The sequence below is a fragment of the Microcaecilia unicolor genome, chromosome 2, assembly GCF_901765095.1.
Source record: "Microcaecilia unicolor chromosome 2, aMicUni1.1, whole genome shotgun sequence".
Taxonomy (NCBI): Eukaryota; Metazoa; Chordata; class Amphibia; order Gymnophiona; family Siphonopidae; genus Microcaecilia; species Microcaecilia unicolor.
In genome coordinates this window covers 394165975-394186185 of record NC_044032.1, presented here as the reverse complement: position 1 = coordinate 394186185, position 20211 = coordinate 394165975, and the positions used below count along the sequence as shown (strand labels likewise).

At 42.8% G+C, this 20211-nt stretch overlaps 1 protein-coding gene across 5 annotated transcripts in view; it reads left to right on the top strand.

Moving 5' to 3' along the window:
- The window catches only part of WDFY3 (WD repeat and FYVE domain containing 3), a 655707-nt gene that overhangs the window by 545115 nt on the left and 90381 nt on the right, over positions 1 to 20211 (top strand). For all 5 annotated transcript variants that reach the window (XM_030190597.1, XM_030190598.1, XM_030190593.1 and 2 more), the window contains 5 exons: positions 2407 to 2487; positions 5008 to 5062; positions 5345 to 5464; positions 8028 to 8145; positions 16424 to 16530. In XM_030190597.1, the coding sequence (XP_030046457.1) occupies positions 2407 to 2487; positions 5008 to 5062; positions 5345 to 5464; positions 8028 to 8145; positions 16424 to 16530 (481 nt within the window). The remainder of the gene's footprint in view (positions 1 to 2406; positions 2488 to 5007; positions 5063 to 5344; positions 5465 to 8027; positions 8146 to 16423; positions 16531 to 20211) is intronic.

Below are 20211 nucleotides of genomic sequence, written 5' to 3'. Positions count from 1 at the left end.
CCTCCCCCTGGTTCACCAAAGAGCTACTGACCACCAAGAGACTCTGCAGACAACTAGAGAGAAAATGGATCAAAGAAAATACAACAGAAAACAGAAACACATGGAGACACACAGTAAAGTCCTACAAATCAAAGTTTTATGACACCTACATAGGAAAAGGCCACCCCAACATCAAGAAACTCTACAGCTTAATAAACAACCTACTTGACACTCAAAACTGTAGTAGCTATAAACAAAGTTCCTCCAGATGCCATGAACCTAGCCCAATATTTCAAACAGAAAGTGATTAACATCAGATCAGGCCTCCCAATGACCACTCTCCCACTAGAGTACTACCTAGCCCACCGAACGTTGCAAAACAAAGCAGTATGAACAGACAGGACTTGGACCTCCTTCACAATACCATCAGCCACAGAAATCCAAATCTCCCTAAAAAAAAATATGCAAAATCTCACTGCATACTGGATGCTTGCCCAACACCACTAATGAGAGATGCTCCTTCCTGTTTTATAGACTTAATAACCGAACACATCTCCTACTCTTAGTACGAGATGGTCGCTTTCTGGAAACCAAGGGATACATAATGCTTACCCCAATCCTAAAAAAACCACCATGGCCAGAAAAAACGATACAACAAATTACAGACAGGTAGCGTTCATCCCACTACTAGTCAAGGTCATGGAAGGGATAGTCACCAAACAATGGGCTAACTATCTCAGCACTCCATCCTCCACCCCTCCCAGTCAGGGTTCATACCATATCATAGCACGGAATCCACTCTCCTATCACTGGTCAGTGACATTAAAGCTGAGACAAGGAAAGAAAGTACTGATACTCCAATTTGATATGTCAAGCACTTTTGACGTTGTTGACCATGATGTACTCCTCTGCCTACTGGACTGCATCAGCCTTGGTGGCCCAGTACTCGGATGGTTCACCAGTTTCCTCAAATCCAGATCGTACCAAGTCAAATCAACAACTAGCATCTCCCCACTATCCCCAACACTATTTAACATCATGATGTCAGCACTCGGCAACAAACTAGAAGAACTGGCGCTAAAATCTCACATCTACATAGATGATGTGACAATACGCATACCCTTTTCGGGCAACCTAACTGACATCGCAGGTAAAATTCAGATTTGCCTAGAAACAATGGAAACCTGTGCCACCACCTTCAGGTTAAAACTAAACAGAGAGAAAACCAAATTCTTGGTTATATTGAGTACCTTTCACCCCATTCCCTACCACACTTTTACTATCAACCAAACCAGTTTCCCACTTTCCAGCAATCTAAAAGTTCTGGGAGTCATTCTAGACCAAAACCTGACACTCGACGACTAAATAACCTTGATCGCAAAGAAAACTTTCAGAACACTCTGGAAGCTAAGAAGGATCAGAAACTTTTCCCTATCACAAGTTATGTCTGATATTATCTCAACTGGACTACTGCAATGGTCTATTCACAGGTTGCAAAGACCTGAGCCTGAAAAAATTCCAACCATCCAAAACATGGCTGCCTGCTTGATCTTTAGGTCTCCCTGCTACGAAAGAGCCTCTCCCATGCTCCAAACACTCCATTGACTTCCCATAAAAGCCAGAATAAACTTCAAGATCTTCACACTTGTCTTTACAATATTCCAGGGGCAATCCCCCACCTACATGTACACATTAATCGACCTTCCATTCAGAAATGCCCTGATGAACGCTCAAAACTATCTTTTACTCCACTTCCCAAACTGTAAAGGAATAATATGCATATCTTTCCACAACACTAGGTTATCCTACCTCGCAACCCAATCATGGAATACCCTACCATCACACTTAGAGGATAACCAACTATCTTGTATTTCGCAAAATATTGAAATCCTACCTCCACAAAATTTTTACCATCATAAGACAAGCCTCTGAAGACTTGAACAGACAACCCAACCACAGTCCCTAATCATGCACCAACTGAACCAATAAGGACGTTTTGATTCTTGCCAGACCCTGAATCTCATAATGAAGTAGATCCCTCATTACAAGAGCTCTCAACTTTTCGCTGCCCACCTACAGATTGCAGCCTCTCCATCAGACTGTAACCATTTCATGATAGACTCATTAACACAGGAAGTTCCCTACTACACTGCAAACCTGATAACTATGCCTGACGATTGTAGCTATATATCTGAATCATTATCATAGTTTAACCATTTGTTACGTTATCGTAGTTTAGCTCTCTGTTATGTTATCAACTTGCTAACTTCTGTTCCATACTAAAATGTAAACCTAGTTAACTGAGCCTGTTACACTGTAAGCCACATAGAACCAAACTTGATTTGGATAATGTGGGATACAAGGCTAAAAAAAATTGAAATATGCAGCCTTTTCTTAGTTGGAATAATTCTTTTAATAATTTTACAGGTTTTTGGCAGTAGTACCATCTCTGACTGACAGCTCTGAGTCTGTGTCTGGACAGCGGCCAAACACAAGCGTAGAACAAGGGTATGTATAGTAAATACCTTTCATGCCCCTAGAGCAATAGCAGTACATGCAACATTACATGAAAGACATTTGAATATTCCTGTAAATCTTTGTGTGACACATCAAATCAGATTTATCATACACAGATGCACAGTTCTACTGGACTATACCTGTCCCCAGTTATCTGCTGAGATTTATGAAGCCAAGGAAGCAAAAATGGGAAGATTTATTCTTTGTGTAACACAGTCTTAAATGCTTACAAACAAAGGTGCCAACTTTTCAAAACAGTTGAGGGTGGTGAACTCAATACAAACAGCCACTCTCTGCAGAAAATGAAGGCATTTGCTCAATATTGGGTGCTTGAGCACACACTGCACCCACAGAGCTGAGACTGAGGGGAGGAAGCCTGTAATAAAGAAGACTTCTATTAGTATGTGAAACCTAGTTTTGCATAGGGCATCTAGATAGAACATGGGATGTCCCAAGTCAGGAAATACACAATTTACTGAATATTTTGTAAAAGGTTTACTGAAAGCCAGTTAAGGAGCCTAGCTATAAAATTCCTGCAAACCCCAGATGCATTGAGCAGTTGGATGACAGTTATGCATGCTTCAAAGTAGGTGTAAATGCCAGACACTAGAAGTATGTGTGTATTGCTGTTGTAAGAACAACAAAAAAAAGCAGAGATGACACAAAACACACTGTGTACACTGAAAGTGCCACAAATTTTGTTATTGTAGATTTAACTAGATTCAACATAGGCCCTGTTTCAGCCTATCAGCCTGCATCAAGAGTGTTAAGGGACAAACCAAAACACTCAACGTTTACATATAAACATAGTAAAAAAAAAATACACAATGTACATAATGTGTTTTGTGTCACCTCCGCTGTTTCTTTATTGTTCTTACCTGAGAGCTGTGGAGGTTTGTTCTTCTGTTTTTACTTCTGTATTGCTATTGTAAAATCAGATATGTATGTATGTTTTTGTGGCCTGCCCAAAACATACTAACATCAAGCCCCCTTTGAAACTATGCATGTAAGTAATTTTTTTCTAATATTGTTAGTTACACATAAGGGTAATTTAAAGATCCCTATTAAGATAAGTTTGCACATTTAATAAAATGTTTTTGAGGACCTGGAATTATAGGAGGTTTTTTATGCCTGTAATAAGACTAGTGTAAGTACTGTATAGTACCCTAAGCTCGTTGAGGCTTTTTCCTCCTATTTTTTCGTTTAAGGTCCATATTTAATGATGGTTATTTACATAAGGTGATTTGTAGAAATTATATAACGATCTAATAACCTACAAATGCACTCGATCTGCAGCCCCTCCTTACCTCTCTACCCTCACGTTCCTACCCGTAACCTCCACTCTCAAGACAAATCCCTCCTCTCAATACCCTTCTCCACCACTGCCAACTCTAGGCTCCGCCCTTTCTGCCTCACCTCACCCCATGCTTGGAATAAACTCCCTGAGCCCATACGCCAGGCCCCCTCCCTGCCCATCTTCAAATCCTTGCTCAAAGCCCACCTCTTCAATGTCGCCATCGGCACCTAACCACTTCACCTCTATTCAGGAAATCTTGACTGCCCCAACTTGACATTTCGTCCTTTAGATTGTAAGCTCCTTCGAGCAGGGACTGTCCTTCTTTGTTAAACTGTACAGCGCTGTGTAACCCTAGTAGCGCTATAGAAATGTTAAGTAGTAGTAGTAGTAATATTTTCTTCTTAACAATATAGCAATGGAGATATTGTGGCTTATATATTTAGTGTCCAGGGTCTGGCCGGAGCTGGTATAACTTTAAAACACTGTGGCCACCGTATTACCGCAGTGCTAACTGCGGGGTTTAAATATTGTGAGCACAACAAACACAGAAGAAAACTAGCCTCCGCACTTGGAAACCCAAAGAGCAAAGTCACAGCGAAGGAGACAAAAAAGATGATGCCGAAGAAACTTCTACTGGACTCAAAAAAAAAAGTTCACAGCTAAAGTTTATTGAAACAATCTGGACTTGACACGAGTCGTTTTTCAGCCGTTCCGGCCTGCCTCAGGAGTCCCTGTATAATGTTGATACAGTAATTGCAGGAAGACGAAAAAGTCTTCTGGGGATGTGCAGCTAGCAAACTCAGGAGCTGAGAATGGACAAAACTACTTTTCTCAGTTTACTCAGCGGTGATGCTAGTCCTGTTCTGATGGTGCATACTTGAGAAAAGAAGTTTTGTCCACAGCTCCTGAGTTTGCTAGCTGCACATCCCCAGAAGAATTTTTCGTCTTCCTGCAATTACTGTATCAACATTATACAGGGACTCCTGAGGCAGGCCGAAACACGACTCATGTCGAGTCCAGATTGTTTCCATAAACTTTTGCTGTTAACTTTTTTGAGTCCAGTAGAAGTTTCTTTGGCATCATCTTTTTTGTCTCCTTCACTGTGACTTTGCTCTTTGAGTTTAAATTTTTGCCAGAAAGATTTTAAAAGAATCCAGTAGACAGCATTCATTCTAACTCCTTCATTTCTGATTTTGTCTCTTTGCTATTATTAGGTCTGGATTACTTAGCACTTTAGTAGGAGAAAAGTCTGTGACCCAGAGGTGGGAGGTAAGTGTGTTAATTGAAACTCAGCTTTAGCATGCCTGGCTGGTGCTTGTGCACACAGTGATATGATCTGACATGAGGAGAGATGTCATGCAAAACATGTCCTCCCATGCTCTTTCACTTCAACTCTGCATGAGGGGCTTTGATGCCAACCTGCAGTGAGCTGAAGTGGAGCCTAGAAATGTGTTAGGAATTAGAATGCACAGTCCTTGCAGTTTTCAGTGTTAAAATGACCTAATTATTCCTTCATGTATTAACTATATGATTTTGTTTCTCTCTGCTAAGAGAGGAGAAATCAGCAATTTCCAGTACTTGATGCACTTGAACACTTTAGCAGGCAGATCGTACAATGATCTCATGCAGTATCCTGTCTTCCCGTGGATCCTTGCTGACTATGACTCGGAGGTATGGACCCAAAATTCTTTCGCCAAGAGTTTTAGTAAAGGCAAATGTGATAAAAAATTTATATTTATTTTATGTATTTGGATTTTGTTCACATTTTTTTCATTAGAAGCTCAAGCAATGATTTAGCCAGACCTGACATTTTGGATGGGTCCAGAGATTAAGGGTGGGCAATATGTATAGGTGTGTAGTGTTTCTTGGGATACTGCTAATAATGCCTTAGAGTGCACTTGATGGATTTTTAAGTAAATAGTCTACCCAACAGCTATCCTGCATCAACAAAAACCACATACATACTTAACAGAAACACAGATATTTTTAAATATAGTTATATTATCCCATAACTTATTGACCAGATATGTCTACTATAAGGCAAACATCTGAAAACACACATCACAGTATCCTGAAAAATAATAACAGCAATGGCACATATCCTTCAAAATTTGCCTTGTAACAAATGCAAATGTCTGATTAAGCAATATTCATAAAATAGGTAAATAGCTTTGAAGTCTCTTTCTTTCCTCTGGCTCTATTGCTTTCTTTCCCTTCTGAGACTGAAAAGCCAGAGAAGTCAGACTCGTATAGATCCCCACATGAACTACATGCACACAGAATCTCTCACTTGGTCACATGCAGAACACAGACCACCCCTTACCAATTGCAGAATAAAGGACCAAAATGTAGAAATCGCAGAGATATCAGGTTACCCAGTTCCAGGCTGGAGATTTTAGGACAGTCCTGGTTTAGAATTTATAACCCAAAGCAGTGTGGGATTTGTAGTGCCTGATCCTGCCCTTTGAAATCAGTGCTACAAGTCCCATAATGCACCAGGAGTGTCCCCTGGGCACTGCAAAAAAGTTTCTTGCAGAAGTCTACTGCCCTGGCTGAGGCACTGATCAGTGTGCACATGATACAGGGCTGGAGAAACAGCTCAAACGTGGCTCTTAGTAGTGTGCGTTAGCCATGGGGGAGAAGGCTTGACTCCAAGTGCAGTTGCAGCAGCAGCTGCTGACTCCTGGCGTCGTTCTGAGGCTGCATGAGTGCCCGGATTTCCCCCAGCAGCATGGGATGGGTCCCACTTATTTAAAGGCAGCACCGGGGCTCCGGACTTCCCTGCAGGTTTCTCTGGGTCCTGAAGGGTCACTAATAGTACAGACCCAAGATGTGCCAGACTGATTTGCAGGGGCAGACAAGTGAGAGCAGAGCTGCTGCAAGGAGCAGAGGCAGAGCATAGGAAAAACAGCCAAGCAGAGCAGAACCCCCCCCCCCCCCCCATGCCCCAACAGCAGATGAGGTAGGCAGGACAGGAGGGCTGCTGCTTGCTTGCTTACTAGGTAGGTTAAAAAAAAATCACTGGAGCTGCAACAAGCTCTCAGATGATGCACTTCTGTTGCACATGGCTGAAGCTGAGCTAATGAGCATTACAACTGTGCAGGATAAGTGACGCCTAGGAACTTGATTGGTGATCGGGCTGAGACTGGGTCAGCTTGAAGCAAGAATGGGTGGTCCTAGGCTCCACCCGTAGCTACATCCCTGAGCTCAAGTGAGTCACATTCAGGTAGGTATTCCCTTGTCCCTGGTGGGCTCACAATCTAATTCTGTACCTTTTGAAAGAAATAAAAGTACATTTTGACATTTTTAGAAGAACTTAGACAGTTCTGTTGTGCTTTGGGCCTGGCTAGCTTTCCACACCCATGCTCACAGTTAAGTGTTTGATTTCTCAATACCTACTAAGGCACACAGTATTGTACTTCATGTTATGTGATGTTGGCATGTGGCCTCAACATTAGGGTGGGGGAAGGGTTTCCTAAGAAGTGCAAACTCTGTAATACTTAGCGATGAGAACCTTCAGAAGCATTTGTGCTTTTTTTAATGCAGTAAACTCTGGAAGATCTTCAGAGGTTCTGCCTCAGTCATTACACACACACACACACTCGCACACAGTCTCACTCTCTGTGGCACACACACTCACACATTCACTCTTTCTGTATCACACACTCACTCTCACACACACCCTGTAAAACACACACACTCCGAGGAAAACCTTGCTAGCGCCCGTTTCATTTGTGTCAGAAACGGGCCTTTTTTCCTAGTAAGCTAAATAATTGTTCCTCTCAATGTCCTTGCAATGAGCAGTGGTCTCAAGATAGTTGTCAACCTTTTAGACTAATGTATCTAAAAAAGAAACTTTAGAATGACTGTGGACCATAATGAACCTTAGATGAGGGTCCAAGATATTTAACCAAGGCAAAAAAATGTTTTAATTCCTGGGGTATAATAATTCCTTCTCAAAACTGGCAGCATATAAATTGGCTGTACTTGGAGCTGCAACTGTTGCCATGGCAATACCCTGTACTTGTAAGAAAAAATCATTATCAAAACAAAAATAATTAAGAACCAGGTGAGCCAAGGACATTAAAAAAAAAAAAAAAGGAGGCGGTTGCAGCTCACTGGAACCTAGAGGTTGGATCACCTTGTTCATTTGACTTCTTGATGATATTCATGTTTTTTATATTGTATTGTACACATTCACCTTCAAGAACTTTATTGGTCTGTTTTCCTGTAGGAGCTGGATCTCACTAACCCCAAAACTTTTAGAAACCTGGCTAAACCAATGGGGGCGCAGACTGATGACAGATTGGCTCAGTATAAGAAGCGATACAAAGATTGGGAAGATCCAAATGGTAAGTAACTATTGGTGGCCCATAGCAATGCTATTCCTTCTGACTGCTACAGTTTAATTTGAAGAGCAGACAATCTGCATAATCCTTTTAAAATGGGAAATAATATAAAGATGCCAATTGCTTGTACTGAAGGTATTGCAACATAACATTTCTAAACTTGAAGACAGTTTCTAGATAGTTTTTATGCTGCTCAGAGTGAGTGCATATACTTTTCTCTACATAACAAAAGTGCAGATTTAGATCAAATCATGCATGGGGTTTCATTTGGAAAACTTTGCGCCTGATTCCTGGATATACAAACTTGCGCTCCTTGTCATCTTGATTTTAAAAGAGTGAAGTTGAAACATATGGGGTGTAACGCTATACATGCAGTGTAAACACAGGATGTCAGTTTCACAGTTTTAAAGTTATTCTAATCTGGCATCATTTTATATTTTCTTTAAATGATGCTGTTTCTGTCAAATGGCTTGATAGAAAAATTTCTCTCTTGTCAAGTGAGAATCATTTGGATAGCCTAGAGTTTAGATCTGAGCATTTCTTGTCCAGCAGCTGGTGTTGCGCCTTCATTTCCACATAAACCTGCCTTTACTCTCTCAGCCTGTATCCAAACATCGCCATGGATGCATTGCAACAATAGAATGTGATCATGAAACATGGCACAAGCAATATTAGAGGACTATGGGAGCAGGGGGCAGAAAAAGTGAGAGATACCAGGCTACAGGGATAGGGGAAGGAAACTGAAGACACCAAATCACCAGTGGGAGCAGAGAGCCAATGAATGAGATTGCAGCACTTGGTTGGGAAAAGGGGCCTTTGCATGTCTGCTGTCTCTTGAACAGAGCTGATGTGACAGAAGGGACCCTGGGGGTGTTCTTTGTCCTGTCACAGCAGCCAGTAGGCAGTTGATATAGCTGCTATTAATGGCTACAGTAGATTCTTACTCCCCCTTGATAAATGGGCATGTAAAACATTTTTGTAAATATAGCTGGGGGTTTTAGAGTTCACCTAAGCATCTGCCTAGTATGTGCCTGAGAGCAGAGCAAACCCCCGTACATAAATAAATGTATGCTACTTGGGACCAGAGCCTGGGACTAGTGTACACTGGGAGGCTGGAGGTAATTGCCACACACTCTGCTCTCTTACACAATAAGTCAGATCACGTACAGGAATAGTGTTCTGAGCCAACTTCTTGACTTATTCTCTTGTTATCAGATAGTGGGACAATAATAACTGCAGTGGCAACAAGCAAATTATTTATGATGTCTCCTGGTGAGAATATGTGGATACACTCCTGGTCATATAATGATATTCCACTCACTGGCAGATGCACCAAAGTCCCAGTAAAACACCAATTGCTGTTTCCACCTCGGTAAAAATTACTGAGTTGGAAATAGCGAAGGATGCTTAATGAAGTGGGATATAAATGAGCTGCTCTCAAAAACACTGAGCAGCTCAGCAGGGAAGAAACCAGTCTGTCACCCGAACATGTACAGAACAGCTAATCGCTAAGCATGGCTGCTCTGCGCACACTGCAGACGTCTTTCATACACGCATAAAAGGTGCGTGTATGAAAGCAGTATGTAGCTTTTTTTTTTTTTTTTAACTTTTTTTTTTTTATCGCCACCAGCTGTCTCCTCTGCAGCTCTCACTTTCCTACAGCCAGACCTGCCATGCAGGGAGGGGAAGGGAGAGCGAGGCGGTTGATGAGCGGGGGGGGGGGGGGCAGCTGTAGAGATGCCACAAGTCTCAGCCATCCAGCACCTGCTATTTCAGCAGTAATGGGAAGGAAACAGTAGTACCAACAACTCCTGAACCACCCGTAAAAATGTAATCCTAAAGGTAGGCAGTCCTTTCTGTGCATTGCTAGGAAAACAGCTGTGCATCACTCAGTGCATATTTCTTGAATAGTAATTAGCTCATTAAAATATCTTTGCATACAATTATCATTAGCTGCTACCGTGATAGGAAAAGAGCTCGCAGAACCCCTTTGTGCATGTCTCGCTGAACTCTGTGTTCATTTAACTGTCTTCGGCTAATTATATAAAAAAGCAAGTTGGCTCATTTTGTGCATCTGGGCCTCAGTCTCTTCGTTCAACCCAGGGAGGTTTGAGATCACGATTCAGAAATCCAGTATTATTCCAGATATGCTCTCTCCCGCCCCCCTCCCCCTTTGAAACAGGAACATGATCAATAACAAACCATGTGATATCTTGAAAAGTGATCTGGCTTCCAGGCAATGTGTCACCAATGGGACCAAAAGGTTCCTTGTGTTGGTTTTACTTTTATGCTCCATTAGATGTATTTTCACTGATCTAATTGCAAGGACAATGTATTATATAAATGTAAACATTTCTAATCCACCTACAACTAAGCAGAGTACATAAAAACATGTATAATAAAAATCAGAAACAAACAGAAGTGTTCATGAAGTTATTTATTTTTAAAACTTTTAACTCCCTTACAACCTAAGCGGCTAGCGTAAAAACATATATATTAAGAACCAATCTACAGACATCAGACAAAAAGTACTGCCATATACTTTTTCCATTAATACAATCTCTCTAAAGCAAAAGAGGTCTACACACAAAAATTTGTTTTTTTTAACATTTTCTTAAATTGTAAGATAATAGCAGTCAAGCGCAGCTGACCAGGTAACGCATTCCACATAAGTGGTCCAGTAATTGAAAAAGTGGAAACTCTTGTCACAGCATAATGCATGGTGGTAACTAAATCCAAAGTTAATTGTTTAATAATGTCATCTGCATGAGAGAATGTTTGTGGCACATTGCCAGGAACATTAAAACACTGTGAAACAATATGTAAGAAAGGAGTCCAGGCACATTGTGGAAGCAGTGAAGTAATGTCCATCTGGAGGGTTGAGAGCAGTTTCCCAGCCCACGAGGTAGTTTAGTTTTTTTTGGGGGGGGAGGGGGGGTTAGCTAAACTCCATGTGGAGTTTGTCATCAGGGGCCATGAGAAAAGACTAAATAGATAGGTGGTTTAACATGTTTTCTCCAAGGACAAGCAGGCATAATATTCTCACATATGGTTGATGTGATCCATGGAGCCCAGTGCGAACACTGCCAAGTTCACTGTCACTTTAAATATTTGAGGCATTTCCTCGACTGCATATGCGCAGGTGCCTTCCTGCCTGACACGCAAGCACAGGACCATGGGACCAGCAGACCTTCGTTTTCCACAGAGCATAGATATTGTGTTTTTAATCTCTTAGCGAGAAGAAGCTTTGCTTTTTTGGTGCCTTCCTTTTTTGGGGATATTTTTTCTTCCTGTTTTACTTTTTTCAGTGATGATTTAAATAGTTAGCTCACTTTTTTCTAGATTTTTTTTTTTTTTCAAATGTCCACCCGATGGGCCTCTGAGCCCTTTCCCATACCCAGGAAACCTCAACCTTTTTCGGGTACGCAACTACTGGAGCTCCCAGCTCACACCCAACTGATGCATGAGTTGTCATTGGCAGAAGAGCTTTCTCCAACTTCAGAAACTCATATGCCTTGGCGGACTTCGACACAGAGCCGACGTCTTAGTCGACATTCTCTTCCACATACGTCTCATGAGCAATACTTTGAAGAGTCAGACTGAGACCTCTCCTGGGAGACAGATCAAGACCTACAGGATCTCTCACATGAGTCCTGTGGCATTCCGTCGGATCCTTCTCCGCCACCTCGGACGCATATATATTCTCCCTGCACATAGGAAATTCCTTTGCTTCTGCTGTGGGGCTGTACACTATGAATACAAGGCCTTATCATTTGGCTTGGCCTCAGCTCCTCGAGTCTTCACGACGTATCTGGTAGGGGTAGCTGCAATCACAGGTGGGGCAGCCATGCCTTCCCGTACCTGGACAATTGATTAATCAAAGCAGCCTCTCAGGAATCCACCAGCACTTCTATGCAGTCTGTGATACGATTCCTAGAACTCCTCGGATTCGTCATCATCTACCCCAAATCACTTCTTCAGCCAGTATAGACTTTAGTTCATAGGGGCTGTCCTCAACACAAATTAGAGTTGAGCATTCCTTCCTCAAACGAAGGTGAACAGTATATTACATTTTACTACTGAAGTATCCTAGTCAACTTGTATATCTGCTCTTCAGATGCTCTGCCTCCTCAGTCACAAGGCTTCAACAGTCCATGTAACACCATTGGCTTGTCTTCACTTTCGAATTCCTCAGTGGACACACTCTTCTCACTGGTCCCAAGTCACTGGTTTATTATTCTCTTGAATCCAAATAACTCCACAGCTATGCCACTCTCTACAGTGGTAGATGGTGTTCCACAATCTTACCAGAGGCCTTCTGTTCCAACCCCCTCTACATCACAAGATTCTCACCACAGATGCTTCCATGACAGGTTGGGGGAGCTCACCACCACAGTCTATATACATAGGGTTCTTGGTCCACATGAGAGCAACAATATCATATCAATCTTCTGGAATTATGAGCAGTTTGGAGCGCTCTCAAAACCTTCCAGAATCGTATTCTAAATCAAATTATACTGGTTTGCATAGACAATCGGGTAATGTTGTATTACCTGAAAAAACAGGTAGGAACTGGATCTTACCTTCTCTGCCTCCAAGCAATCCAAATATGGACCTGGGCAGCTTCTCAAAACATCTTTTTGAGAGCTGTTTTATCTAGCCAGCAAACAGAATGCCATATCAGACAAACTCAGGAGAGTCCTTCTACCTTACAAATGATCTCTCAGTACGTCAGTCCTTCATCAAATATTCCAGGAATGGGGAACCCCAGCGATAGAACTGTTTGCTTCAGAACAACAAGCTTCCTTGCTTCTGTTCCAGACTCTACGCTCCCAACCACATAGCCCCAGATGCCTTCTTACTCCACTGGAGGAAGGATCTTCTATATGCTTTCCCCTACTGCCTCTTATAGGGAAAACTCATCTCAAACTGCGAGACCAAGGGGCCATGGTTCTAATTGCTCCATACTGGCCTCATCAGATCTGGTTCCCTCTTCTCCTAGAGTTGTCGTCCAAGACATTATTCAGATTACATCCTTTTCCAACCCTAATAACCAAGAACGAGGGATTCCTCCTTCAGACCCTTGCTGTTTGGCCCTGATGGCTGACAACCTGACAACATAGATTTGCATTCATTAAATCTTCCACACACCGTCTCTCAGATACTTCTTTCCTGTAGGAAACCTTCCACAAGAAAATATTACCAAAAAAGATGTTCTCTATGGTGTTCAGCTAGGACTCTCAACCCTACTACATGCTTTTTACCTGCCATTTTGGAGTACCTCCTTGATTTTTCGGATTCTGGAGTCAAAACTAACTCAGAATACATTTGAGCGTCGTCAGTGCTTTTCATATAAAAACTACTACTACTATTCAGCATTTCTATAGTGCTACAAGGCGTACGCAGCGCTGCACAAACATAGAATAAAATTATCAAACAATTGATAATAAGCCAAATTCAGTTCTTCCCTTGATGGTTAGATTCATGAACGGTTTATTTCATACCAAAACCTCCTATCAAACCATCTCTGGTCGCATAGGATCTCAATGTCGTCCTCACTACTCTTATGAAATTCTCCCTTCAAACCACTTTGTTCTTGTTCTCTGAAGTTCTTCATGATTAAAGTAGTATTCTTAATAGCTCTTCAGCCAGAAGAGTCAGAGAGCTTATAAGTACATAAGCACCGCCATACTGGGAAAAGACCAAGGGTCCATCAAGCCCAGCATCCTGTCTCCGACAGCGGCCAATCCAGGCTTCAAGAACCCAGCAACCCCCCCCCCCCCCCCCCAAAAAAAAAAATCCACCTTGCACCAGATTCTACCACAACAGGGTTGTACTCTGAACTCGACCCTAATTCCTCCCAGAGGTGGTTTCGGTATTTCATTTCAGTTGTACTACCTGCAGGGTTGGTCTTAGCAACTGCGGGGCCCTGTGCAGACTAGTTCGCTAGGCCCCATCCAGCACTCCCCTTGTTGACAAGATATGCTTTAAACATTTTCTTTTATTTAAAATAAAGACAAATCAAGCAAAACTTGTATACAAAAACTAATTCAAACATGAAAAATGCTATACTAGGAAACCTTTGGGTTTAAAAAGTAAAACCATATGCACGTAAGGACTAGATAAATGAATTAAAACAAATCCCCTTAATATGTAATACTTGGTAGCAATCAGTGACGATCCTAGGTCGGCTGCCACTGCCCTACCCCCCCCCCCCCCCCCCCCCCCCAGGTGCATGCCGCTGGAGGGGTGCACCTGTTGGCTCCGCTGGCTCCCTGCTCCCTCTGCCCCGGAACAGGAAGTAACCTGTTCCGGAGCAGAGGGAGCAGGGAACTAGCAGACCCGACAGGCGTGCGGCCGCTCTCTGCACCCCTCCAGCGGCGTGCACCTGGGGCAGACCGCCCCCACCACCCCACCCTTGGTACGCTACTGGTAGCAATAATGAAACAGTGATTGAATATTCAGATAGCAAGCAGCCTGAGCCAACAGATTTATTTTCCACTGAACATAATTAACTTTGTATGAACTTGGCTGCTAATAGTGTGCTGAACTGGACAATGTTGGCACATTTAGCCACACTCGTTTACCAGCCATGGGCGCATATAAACAGTAATCACTGAAAATATTACACCAGTACAGGAGAAGAAAAAAGTTGCAACGGCAGCTGGCAGCGAAAAAGCAGGCTCGCTTCTAGCCTTTAAGCCTTCCCCTTCTTTCTCAGTGTGCACATTGTGCCGCCTTCGCGGAAACAGGACATTGCATCAGTGCACGCTGAGAGAGAAGGGTTATGGCTTAAAGGCTAGAGGCGAGCCTGCTTTTTCGCTACTGCTGCTGCCGCCGCCACTGAGACCTTTTAAACGCAGGGCCCCTGGAAGGAAAGCAGCTGAGCAACGATATGGCAGGGAGCGACTGGAAGCGCCGCGGGGCCCCTGGAGGCACGAGGCCCTGTGCGACAGCTCCTGTCGCCTCTTCCCAAGACCAGCCCTGACTACCTGTCTTCTTTCCTAAACCACATTCTCAACTTGGAGAAGCAGCACTGCACACTTTAGACTTCAAGCATGCTCTGAGCCATGGCGGCCTGAGTAGCCCATTTCCGCTCAGCCTCTATTCAAGACATTTACAATGCGGCTACGTGGTCTTCTATCAATGCTTTTACTGCCCACTACTGTCTGAAGCAGTATTCCAGGCGGGATAGCCGGTTTAGACAAGCAGTCCTGCAGAATCTATTTACTGTTTAAATCCAACTCCATCTTCGGCCCATTTTTTCCACCTGGCTCACTATCTACTTAGATACAAAAATTCATTTTTTCTGTGAGCCTGGTAGCTAGTGAGTCCCATATGTGAGAGTATTATGCCTGCTTGTCCTCAGAGAAAGCTGAGTTATTTACCTGTAGTAGGTGTTCTCCAAGGACTGCAGGCATATATTCTCACATCCCTCCTGCCTCCCCGTGGAGTTGTCTTCTTAGCTTTAACACTGCACTGCTGGTCCTGTGTTTGCACCTCAGGCGAGAAGGCACCGCACAACACGGTGGGAGTACTGTCTCATAGATTTAAAGTGATAGTGCACTAGGCAGTGTGTGCATTGGACTCTATGGATCACGTCAGCCATATGTGAGAATATATGCCTGCTGTCCTCGGACAACACCAGCTTACAGGTAAGTAGCTAATCACAGTGGCGTATCAAGGGTGGGGCGGTGGGGGTAGTCAGTCCCAGGTGCATGCTGCAAGGGGGGTGCAGGGAGCAGCCGTGCGGCTGTCGGCTCTGCCGGTTCCCTGCTCCCTCTGGCATTACTTCTTGTTCCAGGGCAGGGAACCAGCAGAGCTAACAGCCGCACGGCTAATGTGATAGTGCCGCTGAATATTTCCTCAGACTGTCTTGGCAGTATCAAGTTAGTACCAGACCTGTCCGTGGGAGGAGCTTGGGTAGAGCCAGGGGTTATCCGATTAGCAGTGATATTCGTACTGCTAACCAGGTATCTATCTCAATAAAGTTAAGACATAAAAAAAAGGCTATCCTAGATTTATCTGCTGAGCTGTCTGATTAGTGGTTGAGTATCACTGCTAACTGGATAGCACATCTGACCAGCACAGAGTTTGGATTTTCAGCACCACCTAGTATCTGCATACCGGCACTGAATAGCTGGTTTATCTTTCAGTGTGGTGTCAAGCATTTAAAAAAAAAAAACCCAAAAAAAACCTAACCATTGTAGTTCAGTTTTGGAGTTCCAGTATTTAACACAGTACACACATTATTCCTACTGACTTTAATCTTCTTTTTCAGGGGAAACTCCGGCTTATCATTATGGCACCCATTATTCCTCTGCAATGATAGTAGCCTCTTACCTCGTTCGCATGGAGCCCTTCACACAAATTTTCTTAAGGTTGCAGGTAAGAGCTACCCATTGTTTACTTGGTTTATTCCCACCCTAATGTAATTACATTATGTCCCATCCACTTAAGTGGATAGTAGTATCCATTTCTTGTTAAATTCAGGTTGTTTAGAATGTGCTGTTTTTATTGTATTTATTCCATATTGTCATTGGACACTTTAATCTATTGCTGGGAAAAGAATAGCATTACACTTTCCTTAGTGGAGTGCCTCAGGGATCGGTGCTGGGGCATGTTGTTCAATATATTTGTGAGTGACATTGCCAAAGGGTTAGAAGGTAAAGTTTGCCTTTTTGCGGATGACACCAAGATTTGTAACAGAGTGGACACCCTGGAGGGAGTGGAAAACTTGAAAAAAGATCTGCAGAAGCTAGAAGAATGGTCTGTTTGGCAATTAAAATTCAATGCAAAGTGATGCACTTAGGGAGTAGAAATCCACCCGAGATGTATGTGTTAGGAGGTGAGAGTCTGATATGTACAGACGGGGAGAGGGATCTTGGGGTGATAGTATCTGAGGATCTGAAGGTGATGAAACAGTGTAACAAAGCAGTGGCCATAGCCAGAAGGTTGCTAGGCTGTGTAGAGAGAGGTGTGACCAACAGAAGAAAGGAGGTGTTGATGCCCCTGTACAAGTCGTTGGTGAGGCCCCACCTGGAGTATTGTGTTCAGTTTTGGAGGCCGTACATTGCTAAGGCTGTAAAAAGAATTGAAGCGGTGCAAAGAAAAGCTACAAAAATGGTATGGGATTTGCGTTACAAAACGTATGAGGAGAGACTTGCGGCCCTGAACATATATACCCTGGAGGAAAGGAGAAACAGGGGTGATATGATACAGACGTTCAAATATTTGAAAGGTATTAATCTGCAAGGTTACCTCGATTCTGTTAATCCGCATATGAACCTGTTCCGGAGACAAGAAGGTGGTAGAACTACAGGACATGAAATGAGGTTGAAGGAGGGCAGACTCAAGAAAAATGTCAGGAAGTATTTTTTCACGGAGAGAGTGGTAGATACTTGGAATGTCCTCTCGTGGGAGGTGGTGGACATGAAAACGGTAACTGAATTCAAAAATGCGTGGGATAAACATAAAGGAAGCCTGTTCAGAAGGAATGGATCCTCAGAAGCTTAGTGAAGATTGGGTGGCAGCACTGGTGGTTGAGAGGTGGGGCTAGTACTGGGCAGACTTCTATGGTCTGTGCCCTGAAAATGGTAGATACAAATCAAGGTCAGGTATACATATAAAGTAGCGCATATGAGTTTATCTTGTTGGGCAGACTGGATGGACCGTACAGGTCTTTTTCTGCCATCACCTACTATGTTACTATGTATGTATGAAATGGTGTCCATGGAGAGGAAGGGAAGAGAAGGAGAAAGGATGAGATGGTGCCCAGGAAGGGGAGGGGAGAGGAGGAAGTTGGGAGGACATGGTGCTCAGGGAGGGGAGGACATGTTGCCCGAGGAAAGAAAGGGAATGGAAGAGAAGAGAGACAGGAGGAGATGGTATCCATGGAAGGTGAAGAGAAACCGGGAGGAGATGGTGCTCATGGAGAGAAGAGAAGAGATGGAAACTAGATAATTTTGAGCAGGGAGAAGAAAAATGGTAGAAAGTTGAATGTGAAAGATGAATATAGGGCAGGCAGGAAGTGAAAAAAAAAAAAGAAATAGTGAATAGACAGTAGATCCAGGAAACGGAGCACAGATTAATCGAGCAATTAAAACGTTTGATTGCGATTAGTCATGCATTTAGCCCCTTTTATCGATGGACAACTCTAGTACTTTCTAACTAACAAAGGTAGATTGTAGGTGTGGCAAAACAGTGAGTTTCCAAGCCTGTGAACTATATTATTTCATGAAGTGCATTTCCCTTGTTTGGCCAGCAGATGGTGACTGACTTTTTTTTTTGTAAAGCTGTTACAGAAGTGACAGTTTTTTCCCACCCAAGTTGTGAGGTAATCTTTAGTCTCAGATGGGGAGAGGAGAGAGAGAGAGTTCTATTCACTGAGGCACTGTTAGAAGTTATATTTTATAACTTGTGAGCAGCTATATTTCCTGACTCCACAAGTACTGCTTAGATAGTAAACAAATGTTTAGTTAGTTTTAATATCAATATGTGTTTGATTTACCTATTGTTGTTGCTATATTTCTACCATTTTTTCCTTTTACAGTTCATTGTTCAATTTATTAGTTTATTGACTCTGCTGTCCTGGACTGTCATACTGCCATCAAGCCCAGCATCCTGTTTCCAACAGTGGCCAATCCAGGTCACAAGTACCTGGCAAGATTGGATCCCCCCAAATTCAAAACATTTTATGCTGCTTATCCCAGAAATATTTTCCCCAAGTCCAATTTAATAATGGTCTATGGACTTTTCCTTGAATACCTTCTACATTTGTCAGAGACAGGTCTAAATGCAAACTCTGTAAGGGTTCACCTTAGTGCAATTAGAGCTTATCAGGTAGAATTATAGTGAATCTCCGGACTATATGCTCAATCTGATTGACCTCCCAACCAGGAACATGTCTGAAGCGTCTCGAAATTACCTTAACCTGCATTACCCCAATTGCAAAGGACTCAAGTACAAAACCCTTTATGGATCCAGCTTCTCCTTCTTAGGCAGCCAACTCTGGAATGCCCTCCCCAGACCTATCCGATCAATCCGGAAAGCACTGAAAACCCATCTATTCAAGCAAGCCTATCCAAATGACCCAGACTAATCTTATGAACACATCTACCCAACACATATCCAGACGACAACGACATTGATCCAGACCATATCTCCCATCTTTCTTCCTTCTCCATTGCCTATCTCTACCTACTTATCCCTTTTGTTATTCTGCTATACTTATACTTTCTCTAACAATATGCTGTATTCACTGTTAATATGTTGTAAGGTAGCCTGTAGCTAGGGAGTTGTAGACATGAAGATTTACAGCCCTACTTGTACTGAAAGAAAACGTAGCTGGAGTGGGTGGTATTGGAAGACAGCAGGACTTAAATCCTCACAAACTTCCCACCTCCCTGAGGAGTTGCACTCATTTAGCTTGTAATGGACCGAGGAGTTCCTGGAGAAAAGCTGCATATGCACTGTGAGGCTACTCAAAACACTTCTAGAAAAAGTTGCTGGGCTACTGCCTTCCATACCAGGCTCTGTCAATGACATCATCCATACCTGAAGTTCTGTTGTCTTCAGAGAATACCTGCTACGGTTAAAATAACTTCTTTATCCCAGCACATAGTCATGACAGAAGCAGAATGGGCCAGATACTTCCAAAGTTAAGGTCCACAATAATTCATCATCCAAACATAACATGGCAGATGCTAAGAAGCTCATCCCAGAATTATTTTATTTTATTTTCAGGAGTTCCTCCTCAACTCCAATTTTGACTTGGTACTTTTGCACTGTTATTAATGTTTATTCTAAAGTGAGAACAGTGTTGCTAGAGATGTGCAAGAACGTGTCCCTTGTTTTGGCCATCATTTTTCACTCTGCCCTGCAGGTATAGTTTTTTCAGGTCATTGCATTTAAGTGGTGTCTTATCACATGTCCACCATTCCCACTACACCTCTAATTTATCCCTCAGAGTAGCAAGGCTGCATCAGGAGCAACAACTGTTGACCAGCCATAAAGCAAAAAAAAAAAACAATATTAATTTATAATGATAATAATCATAGAAATTATGAA